The sequence below is a fragment of the Orbicella franksi genome, chromosome 7 (assembly GCF_964199315.1).
Source record: "Orbicella franksi chromosome 7, jaOrbFran1.1, whole genome shotgun sequence".
Classification (NCBI taxonomy): domain Eukaryota; kingdom Metazoa; phylum Cnidaria; class Anthozoa; order Scleractinia; family Merulinidae; genus Orbicella; species Orbicella franksi.
Genome location: NC_138151.1, coordinates 25,324,600 through 25,341,524, shown reverse-complemented (window position 1 = coordinate 25,341,524; position 16,925 = coordinate 25,324,600). Strand labels below are relative to the sequence as shown.

Genomic DNA, 16,925 nt, shown 5'->3' with positions numbered 1-16,925 from the left:
TGAAATATTGATCAACTTTTTTCATAGAGTGAATTGTTCTTTTGAAATAACAGAAAATAGGGAGAAAAAACATTTACCACAAGATAGAGATTGACATTTTAAATTCATCATAAAAACATTCATGCCAAAGGAATACTACATTGCATAACATAAAACAAGGCTTCTGACATCTTTTAGGCTATGTTTACAAAGTCACAGTTTCTTTCTTTTTCCAAAACTGTACGGAATCCAAACAGGACAAACATTTTGGACCCCTGACAAAACATTCACTGTAAACAATATTCAAAATTTTACTTTTTCTTTTTGTGATAAAAACTGTACTGTAAAAAAAAAAATTCATAGGGACCTGTTGAAATTGAAAGGCCTATCTAGTACCATAGTTCCCATAACACATCATAAGTTAATAAATTATTGTTCTGGTACTACATGTATGTAAACATAGCCTTTGCTTTTTATGATGAAATCTTATAGCTGCTGTATTGAACAATAAGTATCAACCTAGCAATCTAAGATATTCAAATTTAATGCTAATTCACTAACACAGGTACAGTGTAGGTGCTACTTCAAAGCATTAAAAATAATGTTTAAAGTGGTTGAATTTATGCCAGAAAGTGTTGAAGATCACCATGTTAGACTGTAATGCACCAGGGGCCCATTTCTCGAAGGTCCCAAAAAGTTTTCACACCCAGAAAGCCATACCAAAATCTGAAATCTTATGCTTACAGAGCTGTTTTATTTGCTTATTCTCAATATGAACAGAGGTTTCCTTCACACAAGAAGTTTCAGGCATACACAGCTCTTAGTTTTTAGACACAGCTCAATTAAAGATGGCTTTGTGGGCCCGAAAAGTTTCCAGGGCCTTCAAGAAATGGACCTTGGACCCCTTATAGAGTCATAGGTACGGTAGACTTCTCAGTGGCTGATTTTTTCCTGATCAAGCATCAATGCCAAGGAGTATGCATGTATTGACCACTCTCAATTTTACTTCATCCTACAAGTAACATAAAACATTTCGTTAAATAAGATAAGTTATGGCTGAGTATGAATCAGCAAATTCTATGTATGATATCAATCAGCGAATTTTACACTGGAGTTATTATTTTGTTTCTTATCATTCCAATTTATACTGTGACATTTGAAATCGGACTGTAGCCGGTCATGTTGACCGGCCAAAGTAATTTTAGCTCGGTCATGTCTCTTTTCTGACTGGTCAAGATATTTACGAAAAAATCAAGTACACATAATGTGAGCCAAATTAAACCCACAAATATAGTTTGTTTGTTCCAGTCACTGCTAGACCGTTTAAAGATTGGCTTAATATTTTTCTGAACAGATTTAACCCCAGTCACTCGAATGGCATTCCTATCGATCTTGAATGCATGACAAACAGCAAGTGAATGGTCTTTAGCCGTTCAAACAGATACATGTATGCATTGGTGTGTGTTTTCGTTAGAGGTTATAATAAAAAAGAGATAAAAACTCTCAGATTTACAGTTGGGGATTTGATTGTTTATTCAAGAATGAACAACGTGACCGTCTCAACATGACATGACTGGTCAACATGACCGGCGAGTGAAGTTTTTGGCCGGTCAAGTCACCATTCTGGCCAGACATTGCCCATTGACCGGCCATTGTTTTGAGCCCTGAATATTCATCAATCAAACAGATCTTACATCTACATCTGTAGCTACTGTGTGACAAAAAATTTGCATCTCTGATTGGAAAGCACTGAATGTCAGAGGATGTAGAAGAACTAAACTCAAAATCTGTGGCAGTAACTATTCAATGTTCACTATCTCCTACATTGTAATATTCATGCACAATAAATCAAACTCCTATCAAACAATGTTTAAATAATAAGTTGAGTTATTTGCAGGCACAATTTGATTGTTTCTTACGTACACTTATGCTCTATTGGTGGACAAAGGTACAGATGATGTCATAAAAGTTTGTTTTTGTTTCTTTGTTATGTATTACAAAGCAGACAGATTCTATGTTGTCGTGCATCTGTTCAGTAACAGATCACAGAAGACATCAAAATGTGGTAAAAACATCAGTGACACACGCCTGAAAAATTCACAAATTCTGTGACACACTCTGGTAATGGCTTATGTGACTATTTTTTGTTTTTACCACATTTTGATGTTATCTGTGATCTACTCAAGGTAAGAAAAAACCCAGGTCTGATTTCCTCAGCCAAGTAAATTTTGCTCTTGGACAAGCGAAAATAGAAGTTCAGTGGTCCAGTGGGCAAGTGAAATTACAATGTAGCGTCAGTAGTCTTGTGAGTCTGACTAAAAATGCCAGCTTGATAAATGCTAATTTCCAGTCATTCCATTTCAAAACTTAAGACCTAAAGATTAGTTAATTATTAGGTTGAAAGCAAGAAATAGTTTGGAATCCGAGTGTACTTCATTCGCATTTGTCCTCTGATTTCCTTACTGGCCACCACACTGGCAGCTAATATTTAAGTGGGGCAAGTGAAAACTGAAATTGACTGGCCCACTGGGCAAGTGACTTACAATTTTTTTCCTGCCCTGCTACAGATACATGAACAGATGCATGACAGATGAAACCTACATGTATTTGGTAAGAGCCCAATTTCATACAAGTAAAATGTACAGCTGTGACAGGGCTCTAAAGTGCTGTCTGGTCATCCCAGGGTAAGGCAATCGATTGAAATAGATCCATAAATTGATATAAATCAATAAATTGAAATTAATGTAAGTGTTATCAGTGCTATTGATCAATGAAATGAAATTTATACTCACATGCTAGAAAAGTTTTAAGTTATCAGTTTGACTTAACCAAATCTATCAGTCATTAGAGAATCAATTGAAAGTTGGTCTCTCTTTGTTAGTTCACCTAAACTGTAGAAAAATTGTGTCCCTCAACACAATGTTTGATTGTAACTTTTTTATGTAGATTTCAAAGGCACTACCAAAAACCCCCAAAACATAGTCCCTGATACATGTATGCCAGCAAAATATTCTGTTTACGAGATACAATGTTATGTTTTTATGCAATTGTATTCATGATTTCATATTTCACTTTAAATCTTTTGTTCATTTCTTTCTTATTAAATGTTGCTTAAAAGGTAAGCTAGTATCAGCAAAATTGATAATGGTTATTGAAAATTTGATCACAATCGATGACTCATGACGAATCCTTTTATAGATTTCTGATATCATTGACTAATTTCTATTGATTGTTATGAAATAATTGATTGACTATACTGTGTCGTCCAAGACAAGTAGATATTCCTGCCTGGGCAAGTTACTCTTCCTTTTTTTCAAGTCCTGTGTAGTTTTCACAACAGTTTGAGGTACATGTATACCTCTTTATAAAGTATCATAGTGTTTTTTTTTTTTGTGAAAGAAAATACCACAACATTTAACTTACTACAGTATCAGCACCAGTGGGTGTAATGTCCATGTACAGTTGTGTATAACAGCATATTGTAACTTGCATGTAGGTACAACTGTAGACACTTGAGTAACTTCAGAATACTTACTCTAGCATAAGAGAAATTTCTCTGCTGAAGATGGCACATTACATTTTAGCTTACTAGCATTCACATCAGAGGGCAACATAACCTTACAAGAGCATGCATCAGAAAGAATCATGAGGTGCATATAAGCCAATAACAAATGTCGCATGCTCATGCTCAGTTATCGAGAACAGATAATAACAGATAATAAAGCTCTTTATGCACGGCAGGTAAACATCAACAAAGTCGATTCCACAAGCAATGTCACTTCTCCTTGATAATGACACATTCACAACCAAAGGCAAAACGAAATGTATACGTATCTTGACGTTACTTTACTCTGCTCGTTCAATTTATGCAAAACTTGCTTACCTGTCGTTTTTGTTGCCTGTAATCGCTATCTTCAACTTCTGGGTAACAGTAAACTTTGCCTTGAAACCGTGCACGGTGACGAAGCGAAGGTAGAGTGGATTTTGGCCCGCTAAAAGAGAGCTCGAGTTCGATGTAAGTTCCAACGAACTGCTAAACATGGCGGGAGAACCGAGAGAACCTGGTACCTAACATGAAGACCGCTGATTCCCGCCTGTTGGAGATCGGGCACTCACAAAGCTGGTATGCTCTTATAATGGGACTGGGATAACAGTGATGGCAATGAAAGCACAAAACGGTAGAAATCACCAAAAAAACACAAAAAAACAAAAAAAACAAAGAAACAGTGAACATGCAAGGGCAGACTTAGTTGTATTAATCTTACTTGTAGAATGTTCATGTTTCGGAATATTTAACGCTCTAAATCGATGATATTTCGTTCATTCTCAGCGGTTCAGGGGCACAACTGTGACCTCGAACTTTCGCGATATGAGAAGTTTAATGTTTGTTGTTTTCGGATTGTTAAAAATGTCATTTTGGGTACCGAAAAAAAGTCAGCTATCATTTTCGGAAAGGCGATAAGACCTAACGTTTTCGGGAAATGGACAAAAAAGCCCTAATAAGTTCGAGAATACTCAAGCTCCTCTAGAATAACCGAACAGATAAATTTTTTTTTGCGCAACCTAAAATTAACCTACAGAGCTTTGAAAGTACACCAGATAACCTAAAAAAACGTTGAAAAGCATTCGAGAGGGAGCGGTCGCTGGGTGTCCCTTATGGTTCCCTGCCTAACCTAACTCCGCGTCAGTTCAAATTCGGTCACCAGGGCTCTTTCCGTCTTGAACTCACACAACACGTGACGCTTTCATGGTCCTTCATGAATAAATACGTACGTCCGAGAATTAATTTTTCTCTTTTCTAGAGACGTAAGCTTGGGACGCCTGCATGTGCAGTAACAATTCTAGTTTTATTTTGTCGTTGTGGATGCGCGGAAAGTTCACAAGAAGACAGCTTAATTAGTGCGGTGTCGCACCCGTGCAACTTCTAGATTTTCCATTTACATGGTTTTTACATGTTTCTTACAGGCTCCCTTTCTTTCATTTACATTGTTTTTACATGTTTCTTACAGGCCCCCTTTTTTCATTTACATGCTTTTTACATATTTCTTACAGCCCCCCTTTTTTAATTTACATGCTTTTTACATGTTTCTTACAGGCCCCCTTTTTTCATTTACATGCTTTTTACATGTTTCTTACAGCCCCCCTTTTTTAATTTACATGCTTTTTACATGTTTCTTACAGCCCCCCTTTTTTCATTTACATGGTTTTTACATGTTTCTTACAGGCCCCCTTTTTTCATTTACATGGTTTTTACAGGGTTACAAACATAACATTTCCAGACTTTTTACAGCATTCGCTTGAATTATTTACACGTTCCTCACATGGTTTAGCAAAGCAATTTACATGTTTTTTGCAAAGGCAGATACTGTAAAAGTGCGTAAAATATTTTACAGGTTTTTACATGTTCTTCAAATGATCATTGTCGACAAAGACAATGTAAATCACTATTTACAGAACATTTACATGCTGTACTAAAAGCTGTAAATTTCCTGTAATTTTATTTTACAAAACCCTAACATGTAAATTGTAATTTACAAAGAATGTAAATCAAGATTTACATACTGTAAATTAAAATTGACATGTCCATGTAAATTTTCAACTTTTCCAGTGAACTGCAGCTATGTTGCACATGTGATGTGCCAGATGACTAAAGCAAAAATAAAGAAGAAAATCGGAATAAAAAATTATCCCTCTAGTGTTATTGCGTTAAAATTAGTTTTGTTACGTCATAGCCTGTGACGTCACTCGTTTTTTACTGTTAATAGCATCCTAACAGAGCCGAAAATCAAATTTCTAAAACCATACGATTTTTGACAACATCAAGCTTTCTATTTTTCTAGATTATTAGCCTTCCTAAAATAAAACTGAAAAAAATAAACCAGAGAGACTGACTTAAGAAGGACAGTATGGTTAAGCAAATTCCGGGGGGAACAACAAAAAAATATTTAATTTACCATATCTCCAAAAAATAATCATCATAGCAAAAAACGGTTTCCGGCATTTTACTCCTCAAGTCAAGGCCTTTTCAATGACATAATCTTTGCATCAGATTTTACCAAAAATTATAGCACGTTTTGGTGACGTCATCAATTATGACGTCATAATCTGACATTTTGTCACAACTTTCAAATTAAAATAAACTGGAGAACAAAGAAAGCTCATCTGCCAAACTTGGTTCAGAAATATATAAACCAAAGTAATATAGCCTTCATGAAACATTAGGAGGGTGGTTTGGCCCCTACGTGCTAGTTTTTCAGCTGGAATCCGTTAACAGTTAGTGGTTAGTGATATGCTGCTATTCTGGCGTTCCTGGTTTAATTACAGGTTCATTAAACTTGATTTGGTCACAGTAGGAAAATTTTGCTTTCATTTTAGTCGTGTACTTGTATACTTAGCGTAGCTGTTTGCGTCAATGTCAACCCCAGCGCGCGCGTAGCGCTTAACCATCCCTTGCGTGATGCGCAGAACGTGTGCGCACTGACAAAAGTAGGCACCGTCCTTAAGTTATTTTTAGATGTGGTATCCAGTTCTCCTGTAGGTTATTTTATCGCGCGCGTTGCCTAGCTAGATCCTTCCGTGAAGGAGGAAAATGCACGTAAACCGCTGGGTTGCCATGTTATTGAAATTGGCATCACAGGATTAACTATATTTGGGATTTCCGAAACTGGCAGTGATCTAAAAATAACTTTGGAGCGATTAACTTATGGGGGATTAACTCTGCTTACCCCTCATCCTCTCCTGCTCAGGCTAATGCCGTGTTTAGACTTACACGGCTTACCGAGGTACCAGAGTTTACTCACTTAGGTAAACATTTTCCGTGTGTAAACGCCAATTGATACTTTGGTAAACGCCGCAAAACACAAAAGAAATTTGACCAAGGTAAAAGTTGTAATTACCCTGTGATCAGGCATGGTTACAGCTGGTAACCAAAGTCAAGATGACAGATATATCCGCTTGTGGTGGCGTAATATTTCACTTTCCGTGGTGAGCAGATCATGCGATTGGCATGTTTTCTTTCCAGTTTTGACAACGGCATGGCAGATAACAGGGAGCAATTGGATTGATGTTCTTATGGGGAACAATCCGTCAGGTATAAGAAGACATTGTATTTTTCATTCTCAGTTTTATTTAATACAACTTTCCCGACACAAAATTTGATCCTTCGTTGTGTAATTATTGTCGATGTATTTTCTCACTCAGGGAGGATGCTGCATATTCAACGTATCCACGTTTCTCCGCATACAACCATGCAGTCTCTGTGTATGATCACCCAACTGCATTTTCGCCGCAATATTATGGAATGAGGTCCCCATCTATGCAAATGATGGCACCTCAATTTGCTCCTGCAAGTTCGATTTCATGACGTTGATAATGCAGCGGGCGCGAATGTTGACAGATCAACTTGAGTTATTTGAGCCAGTTGTAAACACTGGACGAATGTACCGAGGTTAAGTAACTTGACCTTAGTAACTGTTTACCTTGGTAAAAGCTCAAATGTAAATACAACATTAAATACGGATTGTTCCAGTCAAGAAGAACGAACGAAGCCAATTCTAGACCATGTTGAACCAAGTAGGGATTATTTACACCATAAGTATTCTGCGTAAGTCTTACCTGAAGTTGCCTTACTAGGAGATGTGGCTTCGGAAGTTGGCATTGTCGGTTCTATAAACAGAAAAAAAATGAATTATCAAATTATCAAATGACATTTGCGCTAGCATTTCCTCCAGCAGGGAGTACAGTAGTGGCATGTTAAGCCACCTAGGCTAGATGACAGACTTGAACTATTCCTCATGAAGATATCCAAAAACTCACCAGGTATGACAGTGAAGTTCTTTTTTTTACTGTTTTTGCTCTGTCCTTGGTCGTTCTCTGCCACCACAGTAAATTCGTAGGTCTTGGCCCACTTCAGGGTTAAAGTACAAAGGTTCGTAGACACATTTTTCTGTTTCTTTTCTTTTACGTGAACTTCTCGATAAAATACCAAGTATCGTAGAATGGGTCTTCCGTTGTCGGCAGGCTTTTTCCAGCGAAGGGTGAAAGAACGATTGGTGAGGTGCTTCTCTTTGTTTAATATGACTGGTGCTGCTGGAGGAAATGCTGGGAAAGAAAGAGAGAAATCAACACAAATGTTAATTTTACAAAGCGGGCAAAAGGTGTTATGAAATAAAACGCCAAGAGACAACAAAAGATGAATAGTCTGCTTCCAGTTACACCTCATATATTTTCCCTTTCTAGCCATTCCCATCAAGCATCGCTGGATGACACATTGGAGACCATTAAGTGTAAGGGGGCCAAACTCGCTAGGCGAAGGTGACAATATGCACAATGGCCGCTTTTCCTTGTTTTTTCTTCTCGAAGAAATCATGAAACAAGTAGCAATTTATAAACGCGTCTTATTTTGTCTCCCGGAAAATTCTCTTAAAGACGACCAAAGAAGATCCCAGTATAGCAGGACAGACGGCGAAAAGTTCTATATTCTTTTGTAGGCTCTGTTAGTAACGTAACATGCTTGTTTTCTTTACTACTCTTGAAAAGCAATGAAAATAAATATAACTATAGACATTTTTTTCGTGTCTTGCGATGTCTCCACCCTCATGTTAATATAATCAGCCAATTCGAAGAGAAGGCCTTGATAGAGAAAGGGCAGCCCCTTAACTAAAAGCCACAATGCTACATGCAATATTTAATTCAATTCCAGGTGAAGTGTTTTTCTGACCTGTTCTCACTACCTTCACGTGAAGTGCATCTGTTCCAAGAGCATTACTTGCCGTGCAAGTGTAGTTACCAAAATCCTTGTCATCACGAGGAATAATAAAAATGCTGGCAGACCTACTCCCACTTAGCAGTACGTTTCTGTCTTTTGACCAAGTGATCTTTGGTCTCGGATTTCCAACTGCTTGGCAGGTCAATGACGAATTGTGATGAAGCCATGAGCCGATTTCCGCTGCACGACCAGTTCTATTTAGCTTAGGTTTATCTTGACAGAAAAAAAGGTAAAAACCTTTAGATCATTTTCGAAATTTCACCTCCGGACAACTGGTCACAGAATTTTCTTGCTTACTTGCAGCTAAACTCGGCAAGAATGAGTTCTGATCTATGTTGAGGTGTATTACAAGATTAGACCTTGGTCCATTATAAGCGGTTACTGAAATAAAGCTCTAAAATCGATACGAGTCGTACGGTAATATCCAAAGGTAAACCTCATATAGGGCCGTTTATGTTTGATTTCTTTAAGCTAGCAGTATCAATGTCAGTCTTCTTTAGTACAAACTGCCATCAAAAGCAAATGACGGTAATGCCAAACTTTTATGATGATTGCTGCACTAAAAGCACGATGGTTAAATGTCAAGTCTGTTTTGCGACCAAAAGGAGATACCATAGAAAGCCATCTTAAGCAAAAAAAAAAAGAAAAGAAAAGAAAAGAAAGAAAAAAGAAAAGTAAAGAAACTTAAATATACGATCAAACCATAAAGCTATGTCAAGCAAGCATGCCATAAATGGACCATGAAAATAATAGAAACAGCTACTAAACTCAAGAAGGCGTATACATGAGCAAATAGCTTGGTACTCTGGAGTGCTTCCACTGGGTCTTTTAAGTTTGTTGGTTGCTGATAACTTACACACAAGATGTTTAACACTTACAATGTACGTTCAAAAACATCACAGTCGTAGAACTGTTGCCAAGAAGATTGGTTGCCTTGCAAGAGTATCTACCATGCTGACTTTTTGACGTGTTCTTGAACGTAAGGAACTGGTTGTTTGTAAGTACAACCCTAGACCCGTTTGGTAGGCTCCATAGTATACTAGGTGAAGGATTGCCAGTAGCAATACAAAGCAGGTTTGTTTCAAAAGATTCGTTAACTGTAAGATTTCCGCTTGAAGAGACTATCTGAGGTGGATCTGTAAAAGACAATAAAAAGGTCGTTATTAATGATTGTTGCTGCGCAGTTGTATTCTCCTTCATAAGTCCTTCTAATGTCTACAATAGTCAACTGACTTGACCTCCCAAAACACTTCCTTCGCCAACTTTGCTCAGCGTGCAGTTGAGACCGGCCACGTTCGTCGTATTTACTGTAGTGCAATTGATGGAAAGCGTTTCTCCCTCTGTGATTGTGGAGTTTTCTGGCCGAACAATGATTATGCCTGCTGTTTGAAATAAAGCGCGGCAATACTTAGGTAAATTGGAAAAAGCAAATAAATACTAAAGTGTTTCGTAGTTTGTAGTTCACTGCGCCTTTAAGTAACACGCGAAGTCCGAACTTCAAAACTATTTTTGGCTGCCGTTAATAATAATTACGACTACAACCAACAGGCGTTACAATAAAAAAAGACGATAACGAGCAGATTTCAACGATATTGAAAGACGCAGTATCTACAGTTGAATCAATCGGATTATGTGTACTAAAGCCATCCGATTGATCCTCGATCGACCCGACCGCGGATGCTTTTAGTACACATGACCCGTTGAATCTTCACTATCAGGCAGTTTTTCAACGGTGAGGATATTTCGTCCCGACCGTGCGCCGATCTATGCGGCTGCGTTGGTCTACACTAACTCTTTCAAAATACTAACTGGGACGGACATTAGTGTACGAAAGCCGGTTAATGTTCCGCCCCTCGTGCATAGTATTTGACTGATCTATCATTTGAGGTGTATTACAAAATTAGATTTTGGTCAATGGTAAGCCGTTACATGTACCGAAAGAAAGCTCTAATACAGGGTCGATTATGTTTGATTTCTTTAAGCTAGCAGTATCAATGTCAGTCTTCTTAAGTACAAACTGCCATCAAAAGCAAATGACGGTAATGCCAAACTTTTTACGATGATTGCTGCACTAAAAATAGGATAGTTAATTGTCAAGTCTGTTTTACGTCCAAAAGGAGATACCATAGAAAGCCATCTTAAAAAAAAAAAAAAAAAAAAAAAAAAAAAAAGGAAATTAAAGAAATTTAAATATACGATCAAACCATAAAGCTATGTCAAGCAAGCATGCCATAAATGGACCATGAAAATAATAGAAACAGCTACTAAACTCAAGAAGGCGTATACATGAGCAAATAGCTTGGTACTCTGGAGTGCTTCCACTGAGTCTTTTAAGTTTGTTGGTTGCTGATAACTTACACACAAGATGTTTAACACTTACAATGTACGTTCAAAAACATCACAGTCGTAGAACTGTTGCCAAGAAGATTGGTTGCCTTGCAAGAGTATCTACCATGCTGACTTTTTGATGTGTTCTTGAACGTAAGGAACTGGTTGTTTGTAAGTACAACCCTAGACCCGTTTGGTAGGCTCCATAGTATACTAGGTGAAGGATTGCCAGTAGCAATACAAAACAGGTTTGTTTCAAAAGATTCGTTAACTGTAAGATTTCCGCTTGAAGAGACTATCTGAGGTGGATCTGTAAAAGACAATAAAAAGGTCGTTATTAATGATTGTTGCTGCGCAGTTGTATTCTCCTTCATAAGTCCTTCTAATGTCTACAATAGTCAACTGACTTGACCTCCCAAAACACTTCCTTCGCCAACTTTGCTCAGCGTGCAGTTGAGACCGGCCACGTTCGTCGTATTTACTGTAGTGCAATTGATGGAAAGCGTTTCTCCCTCTGTGATTGTGGAGTTTTCTGGCCGAACAATGATTATGCCTGCTGTTTGAAATAAAGCGCGGCAATACTTAGGTAAATTGGAAAAAGCAAATAAATACTAAAGTGTTTCGTAGTTTGTAGTTCACTGCGCCTTTAAGTAACACGCGAAGTCCGAACTTCAAAACTATTTTTGGCTGCCGTCAATAATAATTACGACTACAACCAACAGGCGTTACAATAAAAAAAGACGATAACGAGCAGATTTCAACGACATTGAAAGACGCAGTATCTACAGTTGAATCAATCGGATTATGTGTACTAAAGCCATCCGATTGATCCTCGATCGACCCGACCGCGGATGCTTTTAGTACACATGACCCGTTGAATCTTCACTATCAGGCAGTTTTTCAACGGTGAGGATATTTCGTCCCGACCGTGCGCCGATCTATGCGGCTGCGTTGGTCTACACTAACTCTTTCAAAATACTAACTGGGACGGACATTAGTGTACGAAAGCCGGTTAATGTTCCGCCCCTCGTGCATAGTATTTGACTGATCTATCATTTGAGGTGTATTACAAAATTAGATTTTGGTCAATGGTAAGCCGTTACATGTACCGAAAGAAAGCTCTAATACAGGGTCGATTATGTTTGATTTCTTTAAGCTAGCAGTATCAATGTCAGTCTTCTTAAGTACAAACTGCCATCAAAAGCAAATGACGGTAATGCCAAACTTTTTACGATGATTGCTGCACTAAAAATAGGATGGTTAATTGTCAAGTCTGTTTTACGTCCAAAAGGAGATACCATAGAAAGCCATCTTAAAAAAAAAAAAAAAAAAAAAAAAAAAAGGAAATTAAAGAAATTTAAATATACGATCAAACCATAAAGCTATGTCAAGCAAGCATGCCATAAATGGACCATGAAAATAATAGAAACAGCTACTAAACTCAAGAAGGCGTATACATGAGCAAATAGCTTGGTACTCTGGAGTGCTTCCACTGAGTCTTTTAAGTTTGTTGGTTGCTGATAACAAAACATGCAAGATGTTCAACACTTACACTGCACGTTCAAAAACATCACAGTCGTAGAACTGTTGCCAAGAATATTGGTTGCCTTGCAAGAGTATCTACCATGCTGACTTTTTGACGTGTTCTTGAACGTAAGGAATTGGCTGTTATTGGACCCGTTTGGAAGGCTCCACAGTATGCTAGGTGAAGGATTGCCAGTAGCAATACAAAACAGGTTTGTTTCAAAAGATTCGTTAACTGTAAGATTTCCGCTTGAAGAGACTATGTGAGGTGGATCTGTAAAAGACAATAAAAGGTCATTATTTATGATTCAACACATGTTTACAGAGTCTCCAAAATGACTTGAAATATTTACTATTTGAATGCAAAAGGTCCAACTGCAGTTTAATGATTGATTGGAGTATACTCACAGAATACGGTCACTGTGGCTATCGCAGTCCAATTTACTGTTCCATTTGTTGCTGCGCAGTTGTATTCTCCTTCATCAGTCCTGTTAACGTCTACAATAGTCAACTGACTTGACCTCCCCAAAACACTTCCTTCACCAACTTTGCTCCACGTGAAGTTGAGACCGGACACGTTCGTCGTATTTGTTGTGGTGCAATTGATGGAAAGCGTTTTTCCCTCTGTGATTGTGGAGTTTTCTGGCCGAACAATGATTATGCCTGCTGTTTGAAAATAAAGCATGGCAATACTTAGGTAAATTGAAAAAACAAAATAAAAACTAAAATGTTTCGTACTTTGTAGATTACTGCGCCTTTCAGTCACACGCGAAGTCTAAAGTTCAAAATTTATAACAAACGAATGCGTTTTTGACTGCTGTCAATGATAATTACGACGACAACCAACAGGCATTACAATAAAGAAAGACGATAATAAGCAGATTTAAATTACATTGAAAGAAGCAGTATCTACAGTTGAATCCTATCAATCGGATAATGTGTACTAAAGCCATTCGCGGTCGATAGTCGGTCGATACCCTCGATTTATCCTTGATCGACCCCACCGCGGACGCTTCTAAAGTGTAGGTTTTTCTTATAAAATTCGTCTCCAAAGAAGCCCAAAATTCGACATCGTTGCCGCCATTTTGAACAGCACACAGCAGCCAGCCGCGTTTTCGTGACGTCATTCCATCCAAGAGTTTTTGTCCAAATGGCTTCCGAGAAGCCCTTTAACTGCCACTCTGGGTTATGGCTACTCTTGAGCTGTATTATTTTGAGCAGAACATGCTCCAAACTCCGAAAATGAGAGCAGTGTTTATAGTGAAGTTCATAATCGTTTGGAAAAAAATACGTTTTGCTGAACTTGTGAAGGATGCCAAGTCAGTTGCAGGTTTTCCTCCTTCCCGCCAATTTCGAGTCCGACGGGGCGACGTCACATAAACATGGTAAGTCGAATTTTGGGCTTCTTTGGAGACGAATTTATCCAGAATAGCAGGCACCCGAGAGGCTGAAATTTCGGTGATTGGAAAAGCTGAATGTTCACTTGCTATAGGTGAAGATAAAAAAGTAAGCTTTTTGGAGTGACCTTCTCCTTTAAGGCGATGAGAAGTTTGATCTCCTCACGCCCCCACGCGTTCGCCATTTTGTTCAATACTGAAGTTATGAATGAATGAATGAATGAATGAATGAATGAATGAATGAATGAATGAATGACTTTATTAAAGTGTCGTAATAGTATTTAGCTTAAAAAAAAAAAAACTGACTGGGGACACTACTTACATAATAAAATATACCTTAGCTACATAAAGTTAAAACTATTTACAGTTTAATGAATAATGTATGAAATAAATAAATAAATAAATAATTTAATGAAATATATGAACGTAGTAAGATATAAAAAGCTTAAAAAATGTCAAATATAACATGTAGAATTAAAGCGGCCTAGCAACATATGTCACAATTCTTACAATTATCTATTCTAGAGTGATAGGTCTTTACTCTTAAAACTGTTTTTGAAAACATTAGGCTTCTCTCCATCAGTATGGTCTAATTTGTTCCAAAGATGGGGCTCAAAATATCATAGAGAACGTTTCCCATAATGCTCTGTGCGAAAACGTGGAATATTAAAATCAGCGTTCCTCAGATTATACCGAAACCCCATCACATTAGTTCAAACAATCCCTTTGAGGTGTTTGAAGTAATTTGAATAACATGGACTATATTTAATATTTTAATATTTTAATACTAGGTGTTATGCAGGGCATGTCTGTACTGGTTGGGTAATGATCTCATTTTACTGCCTAACAACATGTTGTTCTTGTAGGGAAAAGAATTGTTGGCAACGGTTTCAGATGGCTTGAAAGACCACCGGTATTGATCCTTTACAGGCGTGAGGGAGTAGCCAGGTAGAATGTTTAGGTTTGCGAAACCGTGATCAGAAATGGAACTATTTCATCTTGGAATGTACGACAGCTAAAACCTTCCGAGAAGAAAAATTTAAAATGGCTAATTTGTTGTTTACTGTTGGGAATTTTGTTCCATGGTAGATTCTGTAAAGTACACTCCCGAGGCGTCCCCGGAACACGGGCTTAGAAGTTCTGAAAAGCAGCTTTTGCCTTCGTAGCAGGCGCATATACACGTACACGGTGCCATTTTAGGATATGGCTTTGCGTGAACAATCAAACTGTATTGATTGTATAGCCCCACATTTGGTTTCCTTTTGTGGAGAGCTTGGGTGAATTGCGTGACGTGAAACACATGCTGCATTTTAATTTCCGATTAATCCTTTCCGTAATGATTTTTTTCACAATTTTTCTTACCCCCAGACAAACTGGGGTTGAGCTTTTATGTCCTCGAAAACTCCGGAAACTTTCGGGCCAGCTGCAAAGCCAATTTTAGTTAATCTGTATCTAAAAGCAGAAAGGTCTATACACCTGAAACCTCTTGTATGAAGGGAACTTCTGGTCATATTACGAATATGTAAATAAAACAGCGCTAGCTGTAATTACAAGGTTCGAGTTTTTGCTACGGCTTTCCGGGTGCGAAAACCTTTTCGGGACCTTCGAGAAACGGGCCCCTGAATTTAAACTGACTATGGTTGCCACATTGTGGTCGTCAGTATTTGAACAATCTCATAAAAAGCAAGTTCGTGAGAGAATCTTAACGTTTCCTTCCATCAGGCACAACATGATTTTCACCCCGGGTTTTCACTAACTAGACTAAGTAGTTAGAAAGTGAAATTTACTTGACTTAATTTGTCTTTAGTAGAGGAACAATTCAGCCTTAAGGCTGTTAGCGAATGTCGCCTTCTGGCAAATGAAAGCAAAATATGACAAGTGCGGCTATACATCGAAAAACGGACACAGACGATAGAGTTATCATCAGTGCATGCTAAATATCTACATTTCTCGTTTATTAATAACATTAATATTTAACTCCCGAAACTAAAACACTCTACAGAATAAACTATAAAGACCCTGCAGCTAAGTCTCACTCCATTTATAACATGTAATGGGCTACAATTGGGTAAATCTAGCAAAAAACGAAATCAAAAACTTACACAAAACCGTGAAATAGCACATTAGACTGACAGTCACAAACAAACACACCGGTACATCTAACATCGCGTTAAGAGAAAATATAAACTCATCCGTTTGCGAGGTTATATTATAATAACAATGTCTACCTTTCCAGCTTTTAGATTAAGGAGATCAGATCTTAGATCAGTATCGTTTCTGCAAGCTAGGAAGTTGCAATAAAGCAATGATAATTATCGTGAGCAAGAAACTCAACAGGAATCGACACGTACAGACCGATGATGATTGAGTATTGCGACATAACACTAAATAGCATGGGAAGCTTAAAAATCCCGATAACGTCTGTTTCGTTCATTATAAAAAAAGTTTAAATACCTGAAACGAAATGCGAGAAATAGTTTCCTGAAATACACGCGACGATGAGCACGAGAAAACAGCAGTTCATCATTCTCGATGGCAAGAGGTGTTACATCTTCCGCCTAGAAAATGAAAGAATGTGTGACAGCAGTGTTTGATGACACGCAACAATAAACGAAATTCAAAACCATAGAGATTAATAACCACAGCAATCTGTCCAAATATGTTGATCAGTAGTTTGGATCCAGTTTGCATTGTGTTTTTTAAACAAGGAAGATGTTAACACTTGCTAGTAGCATTTATAATATCAACTTCATAACTAATGAAAACAAGAGACCATGATCTCACTTTCTCTTGCCGAAAATTAAAATAGTCTGTTCTTTACGTTATGGAAAATTTACTAATCGGTTACTAATTAATTACTAATTTACAAATTATTATTATTATTATTATTATTATTATTATTATTATTATTATTATTATTATTGTTGTTG

The 16,925-nt window shown here is 37.6% G+C and overlaps 1 protein-coding gene and 1 long non-coding RNA gene across 4 annotated transcripts in view; both read right to left on the bottom strand.

The window, feature by feature from the left end:
• Positions 1-5,028, bottom strand: part of LOC145492543 (uncharacterized) — a 10,410-nt gene extending 5,382 nt beyond the window's left edge. Inside the window, exons 1-2 of the long non-coding RNA XR_014050016.1 lie at positions 3,863-5,028; positions 1-991 (exon numbers count right to left, since the gene is read on the bottom strand). The exon at positions 1-991 is cut by the window's left edge and continues 5,382 nt beyond it. This is a non-coding gene — a long non-coding RNA (uncharacterized LOC145492543). The remainder of the gene's footprint in view (positions 992-3,862) is intronic.
• The window catches only part of LOC145492276 (fibroblast growth factor receptor 3-like), a 33,935-nt gene extending 17,367 nt beyond the window's left edge, over positions 1-16,568 (bottom strand). Inside the window, exons 1-8 of one of the 3 annotated variants that reach the window (XM_081471672.1) lie at positions 16,450-16,568; positions 13,007-13,264; positions 12,627-12,872; positions 11,127-11,384; positions 9,625-9,882; positions 8,699-8,959; positions 7,795-8,079; positions 7,594-7,644 (exon numbers count right to left, since the gene is read on the bottom strand). In XM_081471672.1, coding sequence (XP_081327798.1) covers positions 7,594-7,644; positions 7,795-8,079; positions 8,699-8,959; positions 9,625-9,882; positions 11,127-11,384; positions 12,627-12,872; positions 13,007-13,264; positions 16,450-16,522 — 1,690 coding nt within the window. In that variant the 5' untranslated portion in view covers positions 16,523-16,568. Of the gene's footprint in view, positions 1-7,593; positions 7,645-7,794; positions 8,080-8,698; positions 8,960-9,624; positions 9,883-11,126; positions 11,631-12,626; positions 12,873-13,006; positions 13,265-16,449 lie in introns of all 3 variants that reach the window. The other 2 variants (XM_081471673.1, XM_081471674.1) reach the window with 2 other exon arrangements.
• Between the last annotated feature and the right edge of the window lie 357 nt (positions 16,569-16,925).